The sequence below is a fragment of the Protopterus annectens genome, chromosome 2.part1 (genome assembly GCF_019279795.1).
Source record: "Protopterus annectens isolate FY-2018-M chromosome 2.part1, PAN1.0, whole genome shotgun sequence".
NCBI lineage: Eukaryota > Metazoa > Chordata > Ceratodontiformes > Protopteridae > Protopterus > Protopterus annectens.
This window is the reverse complement of record NC_056729.1, coordinates 1,742,954,732-1,742,979,429: the sequence shown is the minus strand read 5'-3', so window position 1 is coordinate 1,742,979,429 and position 24,698 is coordinate 1,742,954,732. Positions and strand designations below refer to the sequence as shown.

Here is a 24,698-nt window from a genome sequence, read left to right as displayed (position 1 = left end):
CTTGTACAAGCCATAGAGCCAGTCTCTTCCTGTATACAAGAATGGATCTGGACAAGAAACCAACATTCCCATTTAACAGTACTGCCAAGTCTGGTCTGGCCTTCTGATGTCCAATAGTTCTGTATCCTCAAAACAGTTGTTCTGAAGTAAATAATTCATGTTTGTTACATGGCAGTACAGTGTTGCCTTAGTTAATACTGTAACTTCACTTTACTTTGTTCCGTAGTTTGAATGGTTCCAAGCTGGTGTGTGTGTGTGTGTGTGTGTGTGTTTTTGTCAAGTTCTCTGTTCAACCCCCCCCCCTCCCCCCATATCCCAAAGACATTGGGGTAAATTATTTCTCAGTGCTAAAAAATTGTCCCATGTGTGAGTGTGTTTCTTGATGAATTGCTATCCCATCCAAGGGAAAGTCTCAGTGATGTAGCTTTTGCTTGTCTTTGGTTCTGAAGTTTGATGTCTCAATTTTTATGCATGGTGTCATGTATTAGTCTGGCAGTTAGAACAGAGGATTAAGGCTCTGAGCTATTAATTAGCCTCTTCCTGTGGTGGTCACATTCTGGTGCACATTTTTCATTCCTCTGCATAAGAGTGTGCCTTCTATGGACCTCAGAAACTACAGACCCATTAGTCTCACTAGTCCCGTATGCTAAGCAGTGGAAAGAATTATCATGGAAATGATCAATAATGACATTGGAAACCTCCAGACACTGGGTCCAACCCAGTTTGATTTCATCAAGGGCAGATCATGCCTACTCAGTCTGGTAGACTTCTTTGAGAAGGCAATGAGTGAGGGCAAAACACTGCATACTGCCTACCTTGACTTGGCCAAGGCATTTGATACAATACCCCACTCAGACATTGTAAATAAACTCATGGAATTAGGCATAAACTCCCATGTTACATGCTGGATTGCCAGCTGGCTCTCAGATAGGATCCAGGAAGTTAGAATAGTGGAGTCTATCTCCACAAAGAGGATAGTGACTAAAGGAGTCTTTCTGGGCTCAGTGCTGGATCCTTTCCTTTTTGGCATCTACTTTTCTGAAGTCAAAGCCAATGTGAAGCGCCTCTGGCTGACCAAGTTTGCAGATGATTGCAAACTAGGAATGGTCATAGAATCCCCCTCAAGACACTAATATCCTCCAAGAAAGGTTAATGCAGACAAGTAACTGGTGCCTAGACAGGGTTTACAACTCAGTGCCAAGAAATGCATAATAGTACCCTTTGAGAAGTTGGCTACCTGATAAAACACCTTCATTGATAACACACCCCTAAGAATAGACCCAGTAGTCAAGGATTTGAGGATATATGTAGACAGCAACCTTTCAACCAACATGTGTGTGAAGTAGTAAGGACATTTTTCTGGGCAGCTAAACTTATTTATTTATTATAATTTATTTTTGTTTGTTCGAATGGGTAAAACCCATATTGGGTGGAGGCCCAGGGAGAAAGGCTCCACATTTAAGTTACATGTGATGCACAGTTGTAATTGCATTAAGTGTACATGAGATTCTTTACATGATTCTTAAATATTTCTTGCATGAACATAGCATTTTAACACAAAAAACAAGTATGCTTAAGTAGCTTATAAGCAAGGGTATGGCATCTAGGTCCGAGGAAGTCGTTACTCCACTATACTCAGCTCCTATCAGACCAATCATTGAGTACAGTGCCCCCCCCCCCCCTCAGTATATACCCGGCCAGGCACATGCAACACCTGAAACACCCACAGACAATACAGGGCTTTGACAACATGTCCTGTGCATATCGTGTCAAAGCCCTATCCCTTCAGTCTGTCTCCTAGAGTCTCTTGAGGAGTGGTCTATGTCTGGTATACAAGGCATCACAGGATACCACTTTTATGGCTGTCTTACATATTCACAAAACAAACAGCATCAGAATTACCCAATTAAGGGACTTAAACCTTGCTTTTGAAGTAGAGAGGACATGTTGGAGGGACAGGTCTTTGAGTCAGAGAATACCCCTTCTCTGGAACAGATTTATCATGTATGTGAAACTGAGTTCTTCCTTGACCTTCTTCTAGCATAATCTGGACCAATGGATGGGAAATCAGAACTTCATCCCTGGTTTGTCACCTCTGTCTTCAGTGGATAGAGGCAACCTGTAACTGTTTAATCATGGATACCCTAGCTTACACATATCCCTAAAAATAATCTCTAAGACACCAAGTTTGTTGGATAAATTTGGGATGCATGGCTAGGCTTAAAAAGGGCTTTGTGGTTATTAGCCTAATATGTACCTATATAAACCTGTATGTATATATATATATATATATATATATATATATATATATATATATATATATATATATACACACACACATAGATACACCTACTCACGCATGGATATATATATGTGTGTGTGTGTGTGTGTGTGTGCGTGTGCGTGTGCGTGTGCGTGTGTGTGTGTTTATATGTATATGTATGTATGATTCCCCTCAGTTTCAATTTCATACTGTGTGACTTTGAGCAAGTGACTTAACCAAATGATGTTGTAGGTTAATAAGGAATTTGGGCTAGGCTACTTAATGGTCTCCTAGACTTCAAGCCAGGAAACTATGTGTGAACCAGGAGTGTTCTTGTATGTATTACTTCCTTTGGTTCTCTGGATAGGTCCCAGATCCCTGTATCCTTGAACTGGATAAAACTGGTTATGAGAATGTTGAAGATGGTTGTACTGTCAGACTCAGTGTTGTTCATTACAAGTCACTCACCAACAATAACTGCCTGCGCAGTTACTTCCTGACTTGCTTCGTTGGATCAAGAGTGTGGCTTTTATGAAATTTTACTTATGAATATTACATCTGTAGTCAAACAGTGTTTAACTCATGGTTCAGCCTGTTTAATTCCCTTTTTTTTTGCATGCTTCATCAAACGTGGGATACTGACACACTAAGAACTGCTGTACAGTTAACAACATTTAAATTTCCTAAACTTTTTAACTTTCACCTTATTTTAAATTTTGCTTGATTCTAATCTCTCCTTAATATTTAAATTTTCTTCTAGTTTTATATTTTGTTAGATAGCTTAAGCAGACGTTAAATAATCTGAAAGGGTTAACTGTCATACAGCTTCTTAAATCTCCAGTTTTGCAGAATGACTCATGTTTTTTTCATTTTTCCTTTTCCAGATTAACGTTCTTCAAGCAAAGAAGAAATTTGAAATATTAGATGCGGTAAGAACTGAGTTCCTCTCTAGCTTCTATTTTTAAATTCCAATTTCATACTGTTAACAGCATTATGCATTAAGTTTTATTTCCAGCAATATGCATTTGAATTTGCATTTCTTCAGATGAGACATTCCTATTATCAGTACTTAATTTGACATTCATTAATACATTGTGTGTGTGTGTGTGTGTGTGTGTGTGTGTGTGTGTGTGTGTGTGTGTGTGTGTGTGTGTGTGTGTGTGTGTGTGTGGTGTATACACTGTTCTATCCTTAATCTGTTTAGTTTGGATTGAACATCTGCAGACTGACCATAATTAAGGGTATAAATAGAACTAATTATACAGTGTCAGCGGAAATTCAGGAGGCCTGACCAGTTAGTAAACCTCAGACATAGTGTTGCAGAGAGACATCGTTTTCAAAAGCACGCAGAGATATATTGGTTTGTATCTTAGACAAAAAAGTTTAGCTACTTGCTCTGCCCATTGCCCATCAAATACACAAGCTACAGATCCTACTTATCCAGTTACTTTTTTTGTTCTTCTTTTTGTTTTTTTTATTTATTTATTTTTTTTATGATTATCTCATGTGCTCTTAAATTCCATTACTGTTTTAGAATTATTTTTTTCTCTGAAAAGGCTATTGCAATCATCCACCGCCCTTCCTGTGAAATAATACTTCCTTGTAACTCCACTAAGCTATCTACTTATTTTTCTAAAATGTTTTTTGCCAATGTGTCTGCTGAACCTCAAACCTTCCCCTTTCGGTCATATGCATTTGCTTCCCCATAATGCATGTTCCCCAGTGAGAGTTGTAGGGCATTATACAGGCGGTCTTATCCTTTGTTTGTTTCCTTGCTGGCATCCCAGTAAATGACATTATGATTTAGTTTGACCTAACCCTGCATCAAAGTGGAAGACAACTAGCCTTCTTCCCTGCAGAAGTAACTGTGTGCTGCCAGTATACTTAAGAGCTACCCAGTTCATAGCCTGGTGGCCTATCATCTAATCCTCAGTCAAACTTTGCTTTCCCACCTCATCCTACAAGGGACTGTGACATTGGAGCGACCTGGTCCTCCACTCCTCCCTACACCAGCTCAAGGAGACATCCAACCTGCTAACCAAATTCAGATCACCTGGACCACAGTCAGTGTTTTAACTCTCTACATGAAATGAGCTTGCTCTGAGCAATCCACTTTTCATTTTCAAACTGCATCCTTTTGTTTCTGTTTCAGTTTCATTTTGAAAGATGGTATCCTGTTGGTCTCTGTGTATTCCTTTGAGTCACTTAAAAGTTTCTGTCATAGGTTCATAGGTAGGTTCTAGGCTATCGGCCCAAAGGCCTATGTAAGCCTAGCCAACAAGGTTCCCTGGCTTACGCCACCCAAGAAAGTTATTTTCCTGTGCCACTGTCATGCAGAGACACAGAAGTGATCCCTGGGGTGTATTTCCTATTTCCCATCCACTCATCAAGATTTTTCTTGAAGAGTGCTAATGAAGAACTTTGCTTGACATAGATGGGTAGCCTGTTCCAAAGTATGGGAAGTCTCTGGGACAGGAATCTATCCCTCCAGCATGTCCTGTTTATTGTGGTGACAAGGTTTAGGTCCCTAGAGCGTGTAGCTCGGAGGGATTGGGATTTCTTTAGGTGTAGCTTGTCCAACAGCTCTCGGTTTGACATAGCTTTATATGTTAGGCAGAGATCACCTCGGAGTAGGTGATATGCTACGGAGTAAAGCTGGAGTTTTTTGAGACGGTCAGTGTAGGGCATTTGTTTGAGGCCAGTAATCCTCTTTGTGAGGTACTTCTGTGGACTTTCCAGCTGCTGCAGATGTCTTGTGAGGTACATTCCAAAAGGGGCATTGTACTCTATAATGGGTCTAATGAGTGTCGAGTAGAGAGGAACAATGACCTCTTTTTTTCCTGGATGAGAACCCTTTTATGATGAGGTGTGCCACGTAGGAGGACTTCCTGACTACTGTGGCGATGTGACTATCAAAAGAAAGACTACTGCCCACCTGGGTCCCAAGGTCTCTTATCACACATTGGGTGTTAAGTAGATTGCTACCTATGTGGTAGTTCATGGGTACAGAGTTTTTACCAAAGGGGATGACACTGCATTTTTTGGCATTGAGCTTGAGGCCATGGCTCTGACACCAGGCATCTGTCTCAGTGAGGCCCTTCTGTAGGATGTCCACATCATTTGGGGACTTGACTATGGCTTCTAGTTTGCAGTCATATGTGAACTTCATTAGCCAGAGGCCTTCTGTGTTAGCCTGTACTTCAGAGAAGTAGATACCAAACAGGAGAGGTCCCAGGACGGAACCCTGTGGTACTCCACTTGTCACTGCTTTCAGGTCAGATTTGGAATCTGCAACTTTTACAGTGTGGGTTCTGTCAGTGAGCAAGTTGGCAACCCATCTTGTGATGTAGGGATTTATACCTTTTTTAGTGAGTTTAGCTATAATTCCAGAATGGGGGATGGTGTCAAAAGCCTTGGTGAGGTCAAGATAGGCTGTGTGAACCACCTTACCCTCATCTACGGCTTTGGTGACTGCCTTAAATAAGTTGATCAGGTTCAGGAGGCCTGATTTGCCTTTCACAAACCCGAACTGGGTGGGATTCAGAGTTTGGTGGTTACCAATGACTTTGTTAATGAGTTCCATGATGATATGTTCCATGACCTTGCAGACCAGGCTCATCAGGCTAATAGGTCGAAAGTTCCTGGGATCAGTGGTGGCTCCCCCTTTGTGGAGTGGGATAACTGTTGCTGTGTGCCATTCAGTGGGCACAAAGCCTGATGTGAGGCTATTATTGAACATGGTGCTTAAGGGGGAGCCAGTTCATTCTGAAGTTTGTGTAAAACGCAGCCTGGGATGTTGTCCGGTCCCATGGATGCTGTGTTTTTGGCTTTAGAGAGTGCAGCTTTTACCTGTGTAGTTGTGATTACAGGGACTCTGTATTCTTCCTGTGTAGATATGGGCCCTTTAGGGGGTGAGGTGGGGGTAAAGTTAGTACTGAACCTATCTGCCAGGATGTTGACAATATCAGTTGGTTCTGTAATTTTTGTGCCGTTGTGCTGTAACTCAGAACAGATCTGGGTGTTGCCATCGAGATTCTTGACATAGCTATAGAATGCTTTGTGGTTGTCCTTAGAATTAGTGGCGATTTTGTTTTCATAGCTAGCTTTGGAGGATCTAATAAGGGATCTCAGCTTCTTACTGAGGCTGACTAGGGAGCTCCTCCACTCATGGGATTTTACTCTCTTTTGCAGCAGTTTCTTCCTTCTGTTGTACAGTTTGTTTATGGCAGGGGACCACCAGATTGGCTTCCTTTTTTTGGAGGATAGCCTCTTGGTTCTGTTTGGGATAGCACGATCCATGCACTCGTGTAAGTGCTTATAGAGTGCATTTGTGTAGGATTCAGCAGTTGTAACTGTATTGTCCACCTGCATGGGTGTCGTGACGTTCACCACTTCTGCCATATTTTCCCTTTGCTTTTTCTCTAAGTTTGTTTGTTAGGATTTTTATTTCTATTTTAAATAGCTTCTCATACAAACAAATCAGAAAAACATCACAATTGTTTTGGGGAAGGATAATTATATAATATCAGTAACAGATTCTAATATGGGGTATGTGTACTATTGCTCTTGGGCTGCAGAATGCAGTTTAGTGATGTCACCTTAAGGTTGTGTGTTGCTATGTAATAAGCCAACCTGGGGTTGTATGATGTATAGTAATATACAACTCCTGGGTTACATATTTCTGTATAGTGAACTCATTTCATAGTTGTGCTTAATTTTTATTTTATTTTTTAGTTTACATTTGTTTACCGGGAAAGTCTGACTGGACACATATCCATTTTCAGTGGAGGCCCTGGGAGAAAAGCTCCAGCACAATACATGCAACACATACAATAATGTAAACTACAAATGAGACATCTTAACATATTTGTGAGTAATCAAGCCTACTCCTAAAAATACAGTACATAGAAGACAATTATTAAAGGACCTGTTACATTCTTAGCTCTGAAATATTTATTTATTTTTTTTAGGGCATAATGAAAGATTTGAGTCACACAGTAATGTGGAGTAACGTCATCTGGTTAACAGACTTGTCAGGGTGATAAGGTATGACCTTTGATCCTAGAAGGGATCATTACAACAGTTATTTGCTATGGGTTATCCTAGGGAGTAGCAGGAGCAGAGCCAGTTATTAGTATAGTCAAGTTTGAGGAGCTTTTTAAATTGAATAGTTGAGTTAGTATTAGTTATTTGTCATGGTAGTGAGTTCCAGATTTTGGCAATACTGCAGGCATAGAGAGATTTCTCAGCATCATTCTTATATTTGATAACATTTGTTAGGTTCTGGTTACTAGATCTTAAGGATCTAGTGGCAGTATGGGGCTGGATTAGATATTGGGGTGATGGGGTTTTGTCAGGGGAGTAGTAGAGATTTTAGCTACTGACAGTTGATTAAGTACCAGTAGTTGAGGTAGTTCAAGCCAATTGAGTTGTTTAAGGGCTAGACACTGATGTGATCTATATGGGGCTTCAGTCGCAAACTTGGCAAGCTTGTTATAACAAGATTCCATTTTGTTTAGATCTGTTTGGCGGAGATTAGTTAAGTTGGGGGAGGCATAGAGAAGGATGGATAACAGATGAGTCCTTGCAATGGTAGCTTTCGTATGTCTAGTGATATATTGTTTCTTCCTATAGAGGAGTCCTAGCTTTTTGTTTACTTTCTTAATGGTCTGAGCTATATGGAGGTCAAATTTCAAGTTATTGTCAATCTCTACACCTAGCAGTTTAGTGTGAGCAGTAGGAGTGATTTGAATATTATCTTTGAAGTAAATAGTAATTCTATTGTCCAGAGGTGGAGATCTACCAGGACAGAAGAGAATTAGTTTGTTTTTTTAGGGATTAAGAATAAGTTTGATGTTGGTAAACTACCTCTCTGCTAGAGTAAAGTTATTTTGGGTAATGGTTTGTAGTTCTTTTATGCTGGGTATAAGGGTGGTATCATCAGCGTATTGAGCTATTGAGGCAGTGAGTGAGGAAGATGTGATCTGGTTAGTAAGAAGAGAGAGCAGTAGGCCTAGACTGGACCCCTGAGAGACTCCTATGGATACTGGTAGCAGTGGGGACAGCTGTTTTTTTCCATAGGACTGCTTGTTGAGAGACAGATAGGTAGCTATTGAACCATGAGATACTTAGGTTTAGAGTAGTTAGGGTGTCAATAAACACACTGTGGTTTACCATGTCAAAGGCTTTTGATAAGTCTTAGAAAATGGAAGACACGACGAGTTCCTTGTTTCTATGGTGGTTTACTGTGTCAGTGAATGATAGTAGTGCTGTGGTGGTACTATGGGAAGATCTAAAGCCATGTTGAGTTTTAGAGAGTAAATTATTTTTTTGGAGGTATTGCATTAGTTGAGAGTGAACAGTTCTTTCTAATATTTTGGGTAAGGGTGATAGGATTGCGAATGGGCGGTAGTTGGTGAGTTCTAAGGAGTTACCTCCTTTGTGCAGTGGTAAATATGAGGTGTTTTCCATGAGTTAGGTACCTTGCATTCGGCTAGTGACCTGTTGATGAGGATGGACACAGGGTAGGCTATTACCTCTGCTGATATTTGGAGGAATTCTGCAGGTAGATTATCAGCAGCCAGTTAATTACATAACAGCATTACTCCAGAAATGCAAGTTACTGTGTAACTGTAGAGTTTTGTTTCTATTATCTATAACACCATTCCAAGTGTATGTGTTATTGTTAATAATATCATTTTTTAAATAATAATATGACATAAGAAACCGCCAAACACTGGACCTGATCCAATTCGCCTTTGTCAAAGGCAGGTCATGACCACTAAATCTGGTGGATTTCTTTGAGAACATCACTAAGCCTATGGGTGAGGGTAAAAGAGTACATATCACCTACCTTGACGTGGCCAAGGAATTTCACATAATTCTTCACTCAGGTTTTATACATAAACTCGCAAAACTGGGCATAAATCGCTAACATCACCAGATGGATTCCCAGTTGGCTCATGGTGTGGAAACTTGGTTAAAGTTCTCTGAAGTCAAGAGTAATGTGGAAGGGCTCTGGATGACAACGTTTGCTGATGATTGCAAGCTGGGACAATCACAGAATTTCCCAACGATGTAGATATCCTTCAGGAGGGTCTAAGTCAAACAAATGATTGGTGCCAGAGCCATGTCCTAAAAGAAAATGCTGTATCATACTCTTTGGGAAGTCAAATAGCCCTGCAAATTACAGCATCAATAGCACACTCCTAAGAGTAGACTCAGAGGTGAGAGATCTAGGCACAGAGATCGATAGTAACCTGAACTTTGACTGCCATGTGTTCACAGTGGTGAGGAAGCCCTTCTTTGTGGTACAGCTTGTAATTAACGGTATGGTATCCAGATCCAAAGAAATTATAGTCTCACTGTACTCAGCCCTCATTAGATCAATTATTGAGTACAATGTGCCATTTAGCATGTACTTGGTTCGGCACCCACAGCAACTTGAACAAGCTCAGAGGTTCCTCACAAAGAAAATACGGGTTGTAAACATGTCCTCTACAGGTAGACTAAAAGCCCTAAACCCTTAATGACTTTTAAGGGATGACCTCTGCAGGACCTAAAAAACACTCACAAATCCAGCCCTGATGGAGCTGCTACACATTTAGAAGTCAAACAGCACAAGGGTCACCCAATACAGGGATCTAAACTTAGTCAGCAACTCAAACAAATTATGCTGAAGAGACAGATATGTGCCTCAGGGATTGCTCCTTCTTTGAAACATGCTTCTTCTTCACATTAAGCAGAACCCTTCACTGGCCCTTTACAAATGCAGTTTGGATCAATGGGTAGGGAATTGCAAATTACAACCTAGGGTAGCGGGTATGTCCCTTATGGACAGGGGCAGTTTGTAAGATACTGAAAGTATAGGCACAAGTCCATGCCATTCTTTTGCCCCTAGAAGCTGTATATTGAGTAAAATTGTGTTATATTGGCTAGGCTTGTAAGGGCTCTTAATCTGTTAGCCTAATAATCTCCTATGAACCTATGGATATCAATTTAGGGTCGAGTTATTGGAAAATTGTATATGTTATGTATTAAAATCAGTCTGGGTTGTGTGTTACTGTGGTAGAATATCACTCCTGGGGTAGGTTGAAGTATTTTTGCCCTACAGTTTGACTCATCTCAGGAGTGATTCTGTTACAGCAATGCATCATGACTGGGTGCGGTAGTGTTAGGAGTTACTCACTCCTGATGTGATTTCATCACCTCTACGACACTGTTCGAAAGGAACCTGGACGAGTGGATGGGGCACCATAAACTCTCACTGGGAATAGCAGCAACAACCGTCCTGGACATGGGCAGTCATTGCTAAATGCAGTCTTGGTTATTAACTAACATTTCTATGGTATTACATTGGGATGAGACAGCTAAGCTTGAAATGACCTTCAGGTCAATAGCCTAGTAATGTTCTATGATTATGAGAACAAAGCCCAACTGATCAGACTTTAAAAGCATTTATGACTGGATGGTTTGGTTCACTACTCATCACCGAGTAGGCAGAGGTCTGCAGATAATGAATTGGGCCATAGACTGGGGAAGTGAGCTCGGTCCTGCCAAGCTGGTGATGGTGGCCAAGTACAGCACATGTGGGGAAAAAGTCATACATCAGGGATGACATAGCAGGGCGTTCTGTGATCGCAACAGTGCTCACATCAGCCAACAGGGGGCAAGGTAAGGTCATAAGCAGAAAAGCCCTGGTGGTTGTCTGAATCTTGGCCTTGTAGTCATGTCTAATTTAACTGGGAATGAATAGCTTGGGAATGGCTCTCACCCTGAGAGAAACAAAGGATTGCAGAGGGCTGATGGTTGACAGAGAGTCAGGAACAACACAAAAATGATGTTGCATACAGTTGATTAAACTGACCAAAGACAATGAGTTTTGCGTTTTTTTCTCGTAAATATTAATGACTGGTAGTAGGATAAAGTGGGTATTGAAACATTAATGAATTAAATAGTATGACATTAGACAGCCAAGTGCATGATGAGCATTACCGTGTTTCCAGGCAGAAATCAGTATATATGTTAGACAGGAAGTATTTAGGTATAAGTAGACTTCAGCCAGAGGTGCTGGGGAAGTAATTGGCAATAATGTTACACCTGCTGTTCCTTTGTATACATTTAAAAGTGAAGCCAGTTGCTTTTAAAATAAATACCTAGCTTAGACACACTAATTTGGTGTACTGCCAGTTTTTAATGTAACTGAACTTCAGAGCTTGCATGCCAGTTAGTGAGGAATGCTCTGTCTAAGGCCAAGAACACTGCATCAATGGGCCCAGACAATATCCCAGGATGCCTTCTAAATATCACGAAACATGACCTATCAGGCCATCTGGAATTGCTATTTAACTGTAGCCCCCAAACAGGCTTCACGCCTTATGAATAGAGAACAGCAAAATTCATCCCACTGCAGAAAGGTGGGCTATTTCTAGACCCTGGAAATTACAGACCCATAAGTCTTACTAGTTTTATATGTAAAGCCATGGAAAGAATTATCATAGAAATGATCAATAGTGATATAGTAAACCTCCAAACACTGGACCCAACCCAGTTTGGTTTTGTCAATGACAGGTCATGCATACTCAACATGGTGGAATTCTCTGAGAAGGTCACCAAAGCAATGGAAGAGGGCAAACTGTTTCATGCTGCCTACCTTGACCTGGAGAAGGCATTTGACACACTATCCCACTCGTGCATTGTTGACAAACTCAAGAGGTTAGGTCCAAACCCATATGTCACCCGGTGGATAGCCAACTGGCTCACAGACAGGACCCAGGAAGTTAGAACTGGGGAGTCCACATCTCCAAAGAGGCCAGTCACAAGTGGAATCCCTCAAGGATTGGTCCTTGGACCTCTCCTTTTTGGCATTTACTTCTCTGAAGTGAAGGCCAATATCAATGGCCTCTGGTTGACTAAATTTGAAGATAACTGTAAATTAGGAGCTGTCATTGAATCCCACACTGACACAAATGTTCTCCAGGAAGGGCTGACACAGACAAACAAATAATGTCAGAGCCATGGACTAAAACTAAATGCCAAGAAATTCATAATACTATTCTTTGGGAAGTCATCCACCTCTGGTATCTGTCATATTGACAACACAGCCTTTAGAGTTAACCCAGTAGTTAGTGACCTAGGGACACATATAGACAGTAATCTAGCCTTTGACCATCATGTCTAAAGTAGTGAGGAAATCATTCTATGTTGCACAACGTACATTAAAGGTATGGTATCTAAGTCCAAGGAAGTCATTGTTCTACTGTTTTCAGCATTCATCAGACCTATCATTGAGTCATATCGAGCAATTGGAATGTCCACAGAGGTTCCTCACTAAAAGAATACAGGGCATAAGTAAAATGTCTTATGAATACTGCCTGAAGACCCTGTTCCTGTATTCTGTCTCCTACAGGCTTTTGAGGGGAGGTCTATGCCTGGCATATAGGGCATTGTCAGATCCCACCCTAGTGGATTTCATGCATATCTACAAAACAAACAGCACCAGAATTACCCATTCTAAAGACATAAACCTTGATATAAACAGGACTTGCTGGAGAGACAGGTATGTATCACAGAGACTACCCCATCCCCATCCATGTGAAGCAGAGTTCCTCCCTAACCCAGTTCAAGTGTAACTTGGACAATTGGATGGGGAACAGGAAATTCATCCTTGGTTTGGCACCTATGTCTCTAATGGACACAGGCAACCTGGTTCATCCCCAACCCTTGCTTACACGTATCAAGGGTAACAGAGATTTGGGATGCATGGTTAGATTTAAAAAGGCCCCTGTGGTTGTTAGCCTAGTAAACACATGTGAACCTATGATCCATAATATTGCTTTAAATGGCATAGTTGTGTTTCAAGTTCTCATGATCACGCTAGCAATTTTTGAGAGATCACAACTTGAAGTCTCATAGTGGAAACTGTTGACTTGCAGCTAGTGACAGAAACTGTCTAACTTGAAGAGCTAACCATTTTCTGTTTTTTTCAAAAACATGAAATTTAAACACTGTTTTATAGCAGAAAACGCTTACTGCAGTATGTTTAAGCCATGGCAAAGAAATCAAACCAGATCATGTCAGTGAGTGAAAATTTCAGATTCACTGCCCATAGATTCTCAGACATAGCATTGTTCTTGTTTTCTGTCATTCTTAGTAAATGCAAACAAGATTTGTCTCAGGAGAATGGAAGTGAGATAATCTCATCTTCTAAAGACTCAGACTGCATTATGGGAAGAAGCAGCTCAACTGTAAAGTGAAACTGAATCATTATACACTACATATGTTCATATTACCGCTACTCATACACATAGTACGCATCAAAAATGTAAATCCACATATGCAGAGGTTCTATCAAAAAACTTACAAATACACCAGAGACCTCCAAAACAAAAGACAGCTACAACTAACACAGTTTCCGCAGCACCAGTGACACATAGCAACACAAGTGTTTCACACACCATGTCAGTAAGGAGGTGTAGCACTCAAAAAACAAATGTTCTTGTCATTAGAAAGTCAGTAGTGAGACACACAGATATCCCACTCACCAGCTTGGACAAGGGAAAGGTACGGCCATCTGCCTGCCTGGTACCAGGATTCTTCAGGTCACGCATGCACTCAGGTCTCTCAGCAACAAGTACTGTTATGACTGTGTCATAATTCATGAGCAGCATACTACCCTCACCTAGAATGATGCCACAGTATAAACAAAAAATTATTGATTTCAATAATTGTCTCAGTTTTTCATGTCATTCAAACGGAATCCAGTTCCTGTCAGCCTGGGAAGCCATGGTCGACAAACCTCACTGCTTTGCCAGAGACGGTTTGCACCTGACACCTCTAGGCTTTTGGCTCCAAAGGCTCTTAGCTCACCCATAGTGCCTTTTTTAGCCAAGGTCTCAAAAACAACATTACTGATGTAAAATTAACCAATCAGAACAAAATAAGGGTCATGCTGCTAAATGCTAGGAGCTTAAACCAAAACCTGCACTCCTTGGAAGTTCTTCTCTCACTAGAAAATGTAGGTGTCAGTGCAGTCAAAGAAACTTGGTGCAAGGCCTCAGAGAATACCCTGGATTTGCAAGGTCGCAATGCCTTCTACACCTTTAGGCCTCAAAATGTACATGTGAAAAAAAAATGAGGCGGTGTTTCAATCTATAATAGAAATAAATTCACCACCCGTCAAGTTAGACTGGACAACTTCATGGAGTTACTCCAGATCAAGGTTACAGAGGGTAAGACTCCCATTCAGGTCATAGCCAATTATAGATCCTCCTCCATGGGTCATGACACCCATGAAGGCTACTTGATCGAACTGGAGACAATCCAAATTTTACTAAGCACACAGGTTATGGGGGGTTTCAGTTATTCCACCATCAACTGGGAAACATATGTTAGCCCTAACTCACTAGCACAAATGTTCCTTGACTTTGTTAATTCAAATGCCTGGAACAAATTGTCCATACCCCAAAAAGGGGAACAAAACATTCTGGATCTGGTCCTTACTACCATGTCAAACAGGTGCACTGCTGCAGCTGTCAGATCCTCATTAGTTAAAACTGGCCACAAATCAGTCACCTTCGAGCTGTCACTAACACCAGAACTCACAAAGGGTGAAATTGGACTAAAAAACTTCACCAAGGCAAACTATACCCTCCAAGGTGAAGGTATAAATGCAAACCAAGCCCGACCCCATGCTGGAAGTGGTAACTACACTGAAGCTTACACTAAAGACCTGTACAATGATTTGTATAAGTGTATAAACTCAGCCGTGCAAGAAAGAATCAAAGTCAGAGCCCCAGCTAAAAACAAGCTGCCATGGTGGACATCCAGCATCAACAAACTTTACAGTAAATGCAAAAAGTTGCTGTCCAAGAAAACAAAGCAAGGCCCCAACAATGTAAAAGCACCCTCCTCAGCCTCAACAGGCAAATAAGACAACTTGTCAAATCCTCCATGGGCTCCTTTGAGAGAATCTTGGCAAGTATAGCCAAGGATAACCATAAGGCCTTTTACAGCTACATATGTAACCTAAAGGGTAGGACCCAAGCATGTGAAAAACTAGTGGCCAATGGTATCACATAAATTGACCCCACACAGATCACAAACCTGCTAGCGGATAGGTTTGGTGAAAATTTAACTCCATTATGCCCTCCTAACTTACAACTAACTTTCCCTCTAACTTCCCCCCACCCTACATATCTGAAGAGCAGGTCCTCAAAGCCTTCTTCAAGGCAAAAAAAAACACAGCATCTATGAGACCAGGCGACATCCCAGGCTATCTTCTAAACAGGTTAAAACATGAACTTGCATCACCACTAAGCACCCTTTTCAATCATAGCCTAACCACAGACTTTATTCCTGTGGAATGGAGAACTGCAACAGTTATTCCCCTCCACAAAGGTGGCCTAGCAACAGACCCAGGGAATTATAGACCCATAAGCCTGATCAGTCTCATCTGTAAGGCCATGGAACCTATCATTATGGCCCTCATTAATAAAGACATAGGTGACCTTCAAACCCTGGATCCTACTCAATTCGGTTTCATGAAGGGCAGATCCTGCCTGTTAAATCTGGTGGATTTCTTTGAAAATGTGACTAAGACCATTGACGAGGGCAAATCTGTGCACACAGCATACCTTGACCCAGCAAAGGCTTTTGACACAATCCCACATTTAGGCATTACTGATAAACTTAGCAAACTGAATGTAAACACCTTCCTTGTAAGATGGGTTGCCAACTGGCTCACAAACCAGACGCGCTATCAAAGTCGGTTACTCCACATCAACCATTAGACCTGTTACCAGTGGGGTGCCACAGGGGGCAGTGCTGGGCCCTCTGTTGTTTGGTATATACTTCTCAGAAGTTCAGGTCAAAATTAAGGTGTTGTGGCTTACCAAGTTTGCAGACAACTGCAAACTAGTTGCAATCATTGAATCCCTAAATTATGTCAGTATACTCCAGAAGGGTCACATGCAGACCAACAACTGGTTTATTAGTCACACTCTAAAACTGAATGCAGAGGTGTGTGTCATCATTCCCTTTGGCACAAATAATTTCCGCTCACACTGTCAAATCAACAGCAATGCTCATGCCATGAAATGGTAAGGGACCTGGGATCACAAGTTAACTGTGACCTTAACATCAACCACCATGTGTCTACTGTAGTAAGGAAAGCTTTCTAAGTAGCACACTTGATTAGAAAAGGCATCACCTGAAGAGCATATGAAATTATAACCCACCTGTACTTGGCACTTATCCAGCCCATAATTGAGCATAATGCCCTGTTTGACATGTGCCATACTAAGCACCTGCAGCAACTAGAGAGACCTCAGAGGTTTCTAACAAAGAAGATCAAGGGATTCCAGCTTGAGCCTTATACAGACCGACTAAAGTCCCGGTCACTATACTCTGTATCGTATAGACTTCTTAGGGGAGACTTATGCCTGGCCTACAGTACAGTCCAAGACCCAAACATAATGAACTTGCTGCATATCCTTAAATCAAATGGGAATAGGACTGCCCATTCCAGGGACCTAAATATGGCCTTTAACTTTAATAGGACATGCTGGAGGGACAGATTTACATCCCAGTGACTTCTGCATCTTTGGAACATGCTACCATTTCATGTGAAACAAAGCACCTCTGTGACACTGTTCAAGAGGAACCCGTACGAGTGGATTGGGCACTCAAGCTGAATACCAAAAAATGCATCATCATCCCCTTTGGGGAGAATGGCGTCCTCACAAATGATCACATTAATTACAGTGTCCTAAGCATGCAGTGAGTCATGAGGGATTTTAGCACCCAGGTTGACAGCAACCTGACTTTTGACCACCATGTTGCTTACGTTGTACGGAAAGCCTTCTACATGTCCCACCTCATAAGTAATTTTTGTTTTATCAAGTTGACCTATATATGGTATCTAAACAAGTAAGATGGCAGAATATCATACCCCTACCCCCCCCCCCCGGGGGGATGAATTGCACATCTAGCAATGGGTCATCTCTCTCTGGGCACATTGTCCCTTTTTAGGGCAGACCCAGATGCACAGTCTGGTTAAGTGACTTACTCAAAGTCACACGGTAGGCAAGTGAGGGCTGTGGGAATCAAACCCTGTACCACAGGACCTACAGCTCACAGTCTTAACCCTCTGCTCCAAGGGCTAGAAAAATGATGGCAGACAGCAATCCTTTATATCTTAGACGTGCAAAGACAGCTCAAGTGTTAACTTGCAATGCATGATTAATTTTAGGGATACCTATCAGCTGTTCATCTGTATTGTGTCTGAAAGAGAAGGGCTCACAATTGCCAAGCAAATGTTTTCCAGATGGACAGCTAACTGTATTACCTTTTTCCAATATGTAAAGTACCAACCGTTGGCAACTTTTGTGATCAGACTCCATTCCAGTGCATCTAGAATACCTCATTTGCACTTCGGTGTATGTTTTCACCAAACATTATTGTCTTGATTGTGACTGTGGGATTGAGGCTGCCTTTGGTAATACAGTACAGACTTAACTTTCTAAGCCCTGTGCGTTTGTGTATCTTTGGCTCCTTCATCTCAAGAGGTCACTGATTGGGTTTCAGCCCAAGCAAGGACCCATGAAGGAGGATCCTCAGTGTTAGGTATAATATTAATTTTTATTTTATCAGTTGACCTACCAGACAACTCTACTTGATGGATCCTGCCAAACATTAACTGATACCTTAATAACATATCTGTTATGTAGACAAGTGATGATGCAGATTGCTGATAAGTAGTCAGGTGATGTTGGGTGCTGATGTGTATTCAGATGATGTTGAGTAGTGTTGACACGTAGTCAGGTGATGTTGAGAAGTGCTGATATGTAGTCAGGTGATGTGGAGTGCTGATATATTAACAGATGATGCTGAGAAGTGTTTATATGTAGTCATGTGATGCTGAGGGATGCTAATGTGTAGTCAGGTGATGTTGGGTGCTGATGTGTAGTCAGGTGATGTTGGGTGCTGATGTGTAGTCAGGTGATGTTGGGTAGAGCTGAAACATAGTCAAGCAATGTTGAGGAGTGCTGATATGTAGTCAGTACAGAAATAAATAGAACTTGCTGGAGGGACAGGTTCATAACCCAGAGGCTCCCTTCGCTCTGGAATAGAATTCCAGTTCATGTGAGGCAGAGCACCTCACTGAATCTCTTCAAGAAGAATCTCGATGGGTGGATGGGGGATCATAGGTTTGTCCCAGGGATTACTCCCGTGTCACTATTAGACAGAGGCACAGTAAACTAAACCTTAAAAAGGGCACATTATACTCAAATCAAGAGGTGGCGTAAGCCATACAGAATCGGGCTAGGCTTATAATTGCCCCAGGGCAGATAGCCTAGTATGAACCTATGAACCTATGAGTGCTGATATGTTAACAGATGATAATGATAAGTGTTTATATGTAGTCATGTGATGCTGAGGGATGCTGATATGTAGTCAGGTGATATGGAGTGCTGATGTGTAGTCAGGTGATGTTGGGTAGAGCTGAAACATAGTCAAGTGATGTTGAGGAGTGCTGATATATAGTCAGGTGATGTTAAGGAGTTCTGATAAGAAGTCAAGTGTTGTGCAGTGTTGCATGTAGTCAGATGATAATAAACCACCAAGTGGAAGCACTCGAAAGTCACTAGTAATATCAAAAGAAATGCTGTAATTACGGAGACAGCAAGCACAAACTGAATAGTAATAATTTCACTTTATTTTCCACGCAAACAAAAAAAACACATGAACGCCTTGAATACAACCATGCGTTTTCATCCACACAATTCAGACTTCATCAGATGAATTAATTATATGTAGTCAGATGATGTTAGAGTGCTGATATGTAGTCAGGTGATGTTGAGGTGTGTTGATATGTAGTCAGGTGATGTTACAGAGTGTTGATAAGTAGTCAGATGATGCTGTGGAGTGCTGACATGTAGTCAGGTGATGATAAGAGGTGCTGATATGTAGTCGGGTGGTGTGGAGTGATGATATGTAGTCACATGATGTGGAACAATCGGTATGTAGTCTGGCGATGTTAAGGAGTGCTGACATATAGTCAGGTGATGTTAAGCAGTGCTGATAAGTAGTCAGGTAATGTTAAGGAGTGCTGATATTTAGTCAGATAATGCTCTGAAGTGCTGATATGTAGCCAGGTGATCTTAAGGAGTCCTGATATGTAGTCAGGTGATGTTACAGAATGCTGATATGTAGTCAGATGATGCTGTCATGTGCTGATATGTAATCAGGTGATGTGAAGGTGTGCTGATATGTAGTCAGGTGATGTTACAGAGTGCTGATATGTAGTCAGGTGGTACTCTGATGTGCTGATATGTAATCGATTGATGTTAAGGAGTGCTAATATGTAGTCAGGTGATGTTACAAAGTGCTGATATGTAGAGAGATGACAATGTGATGTGCTGATCTGTAGTCAGGTGATGTTAAGGAGTGCTGATATGTAGTCAGGTGATGTTAAGGCGTGCTGATATGTAGTCAGGTGATGTTACAGAGTGCTGATATGTAGCCAGACGATACTATGATGTGCTGATATGTAATCAGTTGATGTTAAGGAGTGCTAATATGTAGTCAGGTGATGTTACAAAGTGCTGATATGTAGAGAGATGACACTGTGATGTGCTGATCTGTAGTCAGGTGATGTTAAGGAGTGCTGATATGTAGTCAGGTGATGTTACAGAGTGCTGATCTGTAGTCAGGTGATGTTACGGAGTGCTGATCTGTAGTCAGGTGATGTTAAGAGGTGCTGATATGTAGCCAGATGATACTATGATGTGCTGATATGTAATCAGGTGATGTTAAGGAGCGCTGATATGTAGTCAGGTGATGTTACAGAGTGCTTATATGTAGTCAGATGTTACTGTGATGTGCTGATCTGTAGTCAGGTGATGTTAAGAAGTGCTGATATGTAGTCAGGTGATACTGTGATGTGCTGATCTGTAGTCAGGTGATGTTAAGGAGTGCTGATATGTAGTCAGGTGATGTTACAGAGTGCTGTTCTGTAGTCAGGTGATGTTAAGAAGTGCTGATATGTAGTCAGGTAATGTTACAGTGCACTGATATGTAGTCAGGTGATGTTACAGAGTGCTGATATGTAGTCAGATGATGTTAAGGAGTGCTGATATATCGTGACTGTCAAGGTGAGATGGAGTCCTGTGACTACATCACTGAATAAGCTGCAGCATAGATGTGAAACTATTATAGTGGTGTAAACAAGGAACACAAGTCTGTCACTTTACAAAATAAAAGGCTTAAGGAAAGAGGGGAGTGTAATGTTATGTGAAAATGCTGCCTAAAATGAGAATGTTGGCTGTAGGGCAGATTAGGAGAAACATCTAGATTGAACATATGAGGTTGAAACTGCAGGATAAACTGAGCCAAGCAAGGAAATACAGCTGTGCAAGCACAAGCAGGGAATATAAGGAATATAGAAGGGGTAAGGGAGATGAGAGATGGAATTAATGTCGGGACGGGGTAAAACGATGCTTAGAAATTGTCTAAGTGCAAAGTTTCATGCAAAGTACATGAAGTATTCCAAGATTTCATTGTGGAACATGCTGGGTAAGCAGTATAGTAGGTAAAAGGAGTACATATAACATGTAAAAGAAACAGCAGGAGGGCCTTATACAGGTGCAGGATGGAGTGAGCTGTAAGTGTGTGAGTGGAGGTGAGACAATGAAAGAAGTAAGTGTGTGTAGAACACAAATGTTAAATCCAAGAGGGAAATAACCACCAAAAAAAAACGATTAAGAACCAAAAGGACTTACTGGTTTCAGCAGATGCACAACAACCGTGGAGGAAACACGTAAAATGCACGTAAATACACTACAACAGTAAATTTATTGATCCACAGGCATAAAATTAAGTGCTTTCATCCTTCTATAATCAGGACTTCTTCAGTTGTTGTGTATCTACTGAAACCACTATTTCCTTTTGGAATACAGAAATGTTGTTGGGCTGAAGAAGGAATAATACATGAATAAACGGTGGTGTCTGACAGCAAGAGAGTAGAAATCAGCACAATGAAAGATTAATAAACAATAGTGACAGAAGAGGAGGGTGAGACAAACAAGAAAAGTATGTTGGGATGTCATGGAGGAGAGGATATGGTAGCACTAATGGTGTACAACTTCTGGTGAATGGAGGACTGCATTAAGAGGGGGAGAAAAAAGACCAGGCACAGTGATGTTGAACTGCAGCAGATGAATATGCAGACATGGCAGTATGATGTTAAACAGCTATAGGTCAGTGCAAAGACACAGTGAAGCTAAATAATGAACTGAAGAATCACAGTGCACACGTGGTGCAATGGTGCTCAACAAACAGTAATCGACCAGTACTAAGACATGTCACATGCTACTGAATCATGAGAGAGCAGTGCTCAGACATAGTACAAGATACTGAACAGTAACAGAGCTGTACACAAACATGCCACAGTGATACTGAGCAGTAACACATCTGTACACAAACTTGATACAGTGATACTGAGCAGTAACACATCTGTACATCTGTACACAAACTTGATACAGTGATACTGAGCAGTGGCGGATCTGTACACAGACATGATACAGTGATACTGAACAGTAACACATCTGTACACAAACATGCCACAGTGATACTGAGCAGTGTCAGATCTGTACACAGACATGATACAGTGATACTGAACAGTAACAGAGCTGTACACAAACATGCCACAGTGATACTGAGCAGTAACACATCTGTACATCTGTACACAAACTTGATACAGTGATACTGAGCAGTGACAGATCTGTACACAGACATGATACAGTGATACTGAACAGTAACAGTGTTGTACGCAAACATGATACAGTGATACTGAGCAGTAACACATCTGTACACAAACTTGATACAGTGATACTGAGCAGTAACAAATCTGTACACAGACATGATACAGTGAGACTGAGCAGTGACTGAAAAGTGAACAGAGCATTATTACCAGAGCATTATTACTGCAGGATGAAGTAAATAATGAAAACCTGATGCCCCTACGGTATACAAGTGAGACTAAATGCTTTTAATAAGAGTTCACTGCTGGTGTCTGTAAATGATGACAGTTGGAGCTCAGCAGGACATGCAGACACAGTAGACAGTGGCAGCTCCCTGTCTGTGACACTTGTGGAACCTGAGAAGCGTGGCCTGTCAGGCTACAGAACATAGTCTAGTAGTGTTAATACTGGTACCACGTGGAAATTACTAAGGAATAATGTTCACTTTCAAGTAAAAATAAACTGACTTCATTGGAGTCAATAAGTGTATCTGCTTGTTTCTACACTCAGAAAATGAATAGCTGCCTGCTATGTAGGGGAGTCCTTAAGTATGTGTGACCCTTTCCTGTTAAAGTGTTTGAGCTAAGCTGTCTGTTATTGTGCCTGATAAGAGGTGTCCAGACATTTATCTTCTACGTATGTGCAGCAACTGCTGGATCTCCTTGCAAATATACACTGTGGTTTTGGGTTTAGTATAACGGTTATGGTCTTCACCTTATAGACCAAAGGTACAGGGATTGATTCTGATCAGAGGTTATGGGTAGGTTTAGAATGACCCTTCAGAGCAACTAACCTAATATTCACATATGAACCTATTAAATGGATATTTAAAAAAGAACTCGTGGTTGAGTGTGATGCAGGTATTCACTGAGCATTTCATCAAAGGGTGTTCATTCACAACAGATGGACCAAGTGATCTTGGACAAGAGAAATCTGCATATGTGAAGCAGGCCGTCCACTGTATTCAAACTACTGCATAGAACTTATCATTGGAGATACAAAAGCCAACTAAGATGGGAGTGTCTCAGGTCAGAAAAGGTAGTGTCAATGAATCCAAAAAGATCTAATACTGTTAACTGAAACTACTTTCGCTGACAGTGGAGATTGCCTCCTTCTCCACTGTTGAGCAACCTTGAAGTTGGTATGTATAAGTCCAGGGGTATGGTGGTTGTCCACATATGACAGGGCAGGGTTGACTTGCCCTACTGCAAAAAATAATTTGTTCCAACATTCAACGAAGGTCATTTTGGTGAATGTTTTTTGATTAGTTTGCATTCACTGAAACTAGCTTTGGTGAGTTGATAAGAATCCATTGAGACCACAGGGCCATTTATACCTTGCTAATGCGTCTGTCATTCTACACACCTCTTCCTAAGAAGGGTAATAACTATATCATAGTCATGAGTTACAGGTCACCAAACCTCGGAGTAAGTGACAATTTGTGCCAGTTTTGGCTCCTTTAGTTTCTTCACCTCAGCTGAGCACATCTTGATGAAATGGTCCCCTAATAAATGTATTCCCTAATTGTCACTTCGCTACTTCATGTTTTGCAAACTAACATATCCTCTAATGTTTCTCCTACAGAGGATGTCACTTATGGCAGACAAATGACTGTGTGTAAAGACTTGCTAACTTGTCTAGTCCTGTCATCTCTAGTAAGTGGCAAGTGTAGACTAATAAGACGGTAACAAGCGGCGTGTCAGTCACTGCCAGTAAACGCAAGATTAGCCTACATTTGCATACTGTACAGCTCTAATTTGCTCATTTTTTAGAGTATTTTGTGTCTTGTGAACTGTGAACCAAAAAGTGAAATAAAAAGAATGATACAAGGTTTTGACACCAACTGAAATGAAGTTTCACACTGATGATGCTTCTTCGTTCTTAGGGTCACATCATCCCAATATCAAACTAACCCCCCCCCCCCCATTTGTTAGCCAGTTTCATCCACTAGGCACAGATACCTATTTTTTTAACAGGGGAGACCTGGGAGCACTATCTGTAAGTGACTTGCTAAGGGTCACAGAATATGCAAGTTGTGGCACAGGTAGTCAAACCCAGGTGTAGAAAATAAAACATATAAGCTAAACTCCCTACACTATATTAGCTATCACAGTTTGGGCCTTTTAGTACTCCTTCCAATAATTAATTTTGTTTGGCCACCTATGTTACAGTGGGTGATTACTCACAATTATTATTTTTGAAGGTGGCTGTGGACAGTTATTGTGTTTTTTTTTTTTTTTTTTTTTTTTTACGGTCTGCAGCCACCTATGACCTTTACCTTGTCTCTCTCATTGCAGCCCCTATGTTCCACTTTATCAATAGTCCAATACTAGAAGTTCTCTGGTAAGGACATGATAGAATCTCCCTCAAACACTGTAGCAGCTGACTTATCTTGACATGCACCTCATCATCCTGTTATCTTAAAGATCTGCAGAAGATTTTGACTGCACAACATACACAATCTTGACAGAGAGTCGTGTTCACAATGGGTCCCAGTTCACCCATCTAACAACTGTGCACTTTTCAAGTCCTTATTGTACCTGAGAAAAAATCTTTTTGAGTCTGTATAGTTAATGTAAGACACTTTTATACTGCAGTATGGCAAGTAACATGTACTATGTGTCTGAGTGTAT

General features: G+C 41.1%; 1 protein-coding gene across 4 annotated transcripts in view; it reads left to right on the top strand.

The window, feature by feature from the left end:
• ACAP3 (ArfGAP with coiled-coil, ankyrin repeat and PH domains 3) overlaps window positions 1–24,698 on the top strand; it is a 1,969,869-nt gene that overhangs the window by 1,547,082 nt on the left and 398,089 nt on the right. For all 4 annotated transcript variants that reach the window (XM_044063200.1, XM_044063202.1, XM_044063201.1 and 1 more), the window contains exon 7: window positions 3,148–3,192. In XM_044063200.1, the coding sequence (XP_043919135.1) occupies window positions 3,148–3,192 (45 nt within the window). The remainder of the gene's footprint in view (window positions 1–3,147; window positions 3,193–24,698) is intronic.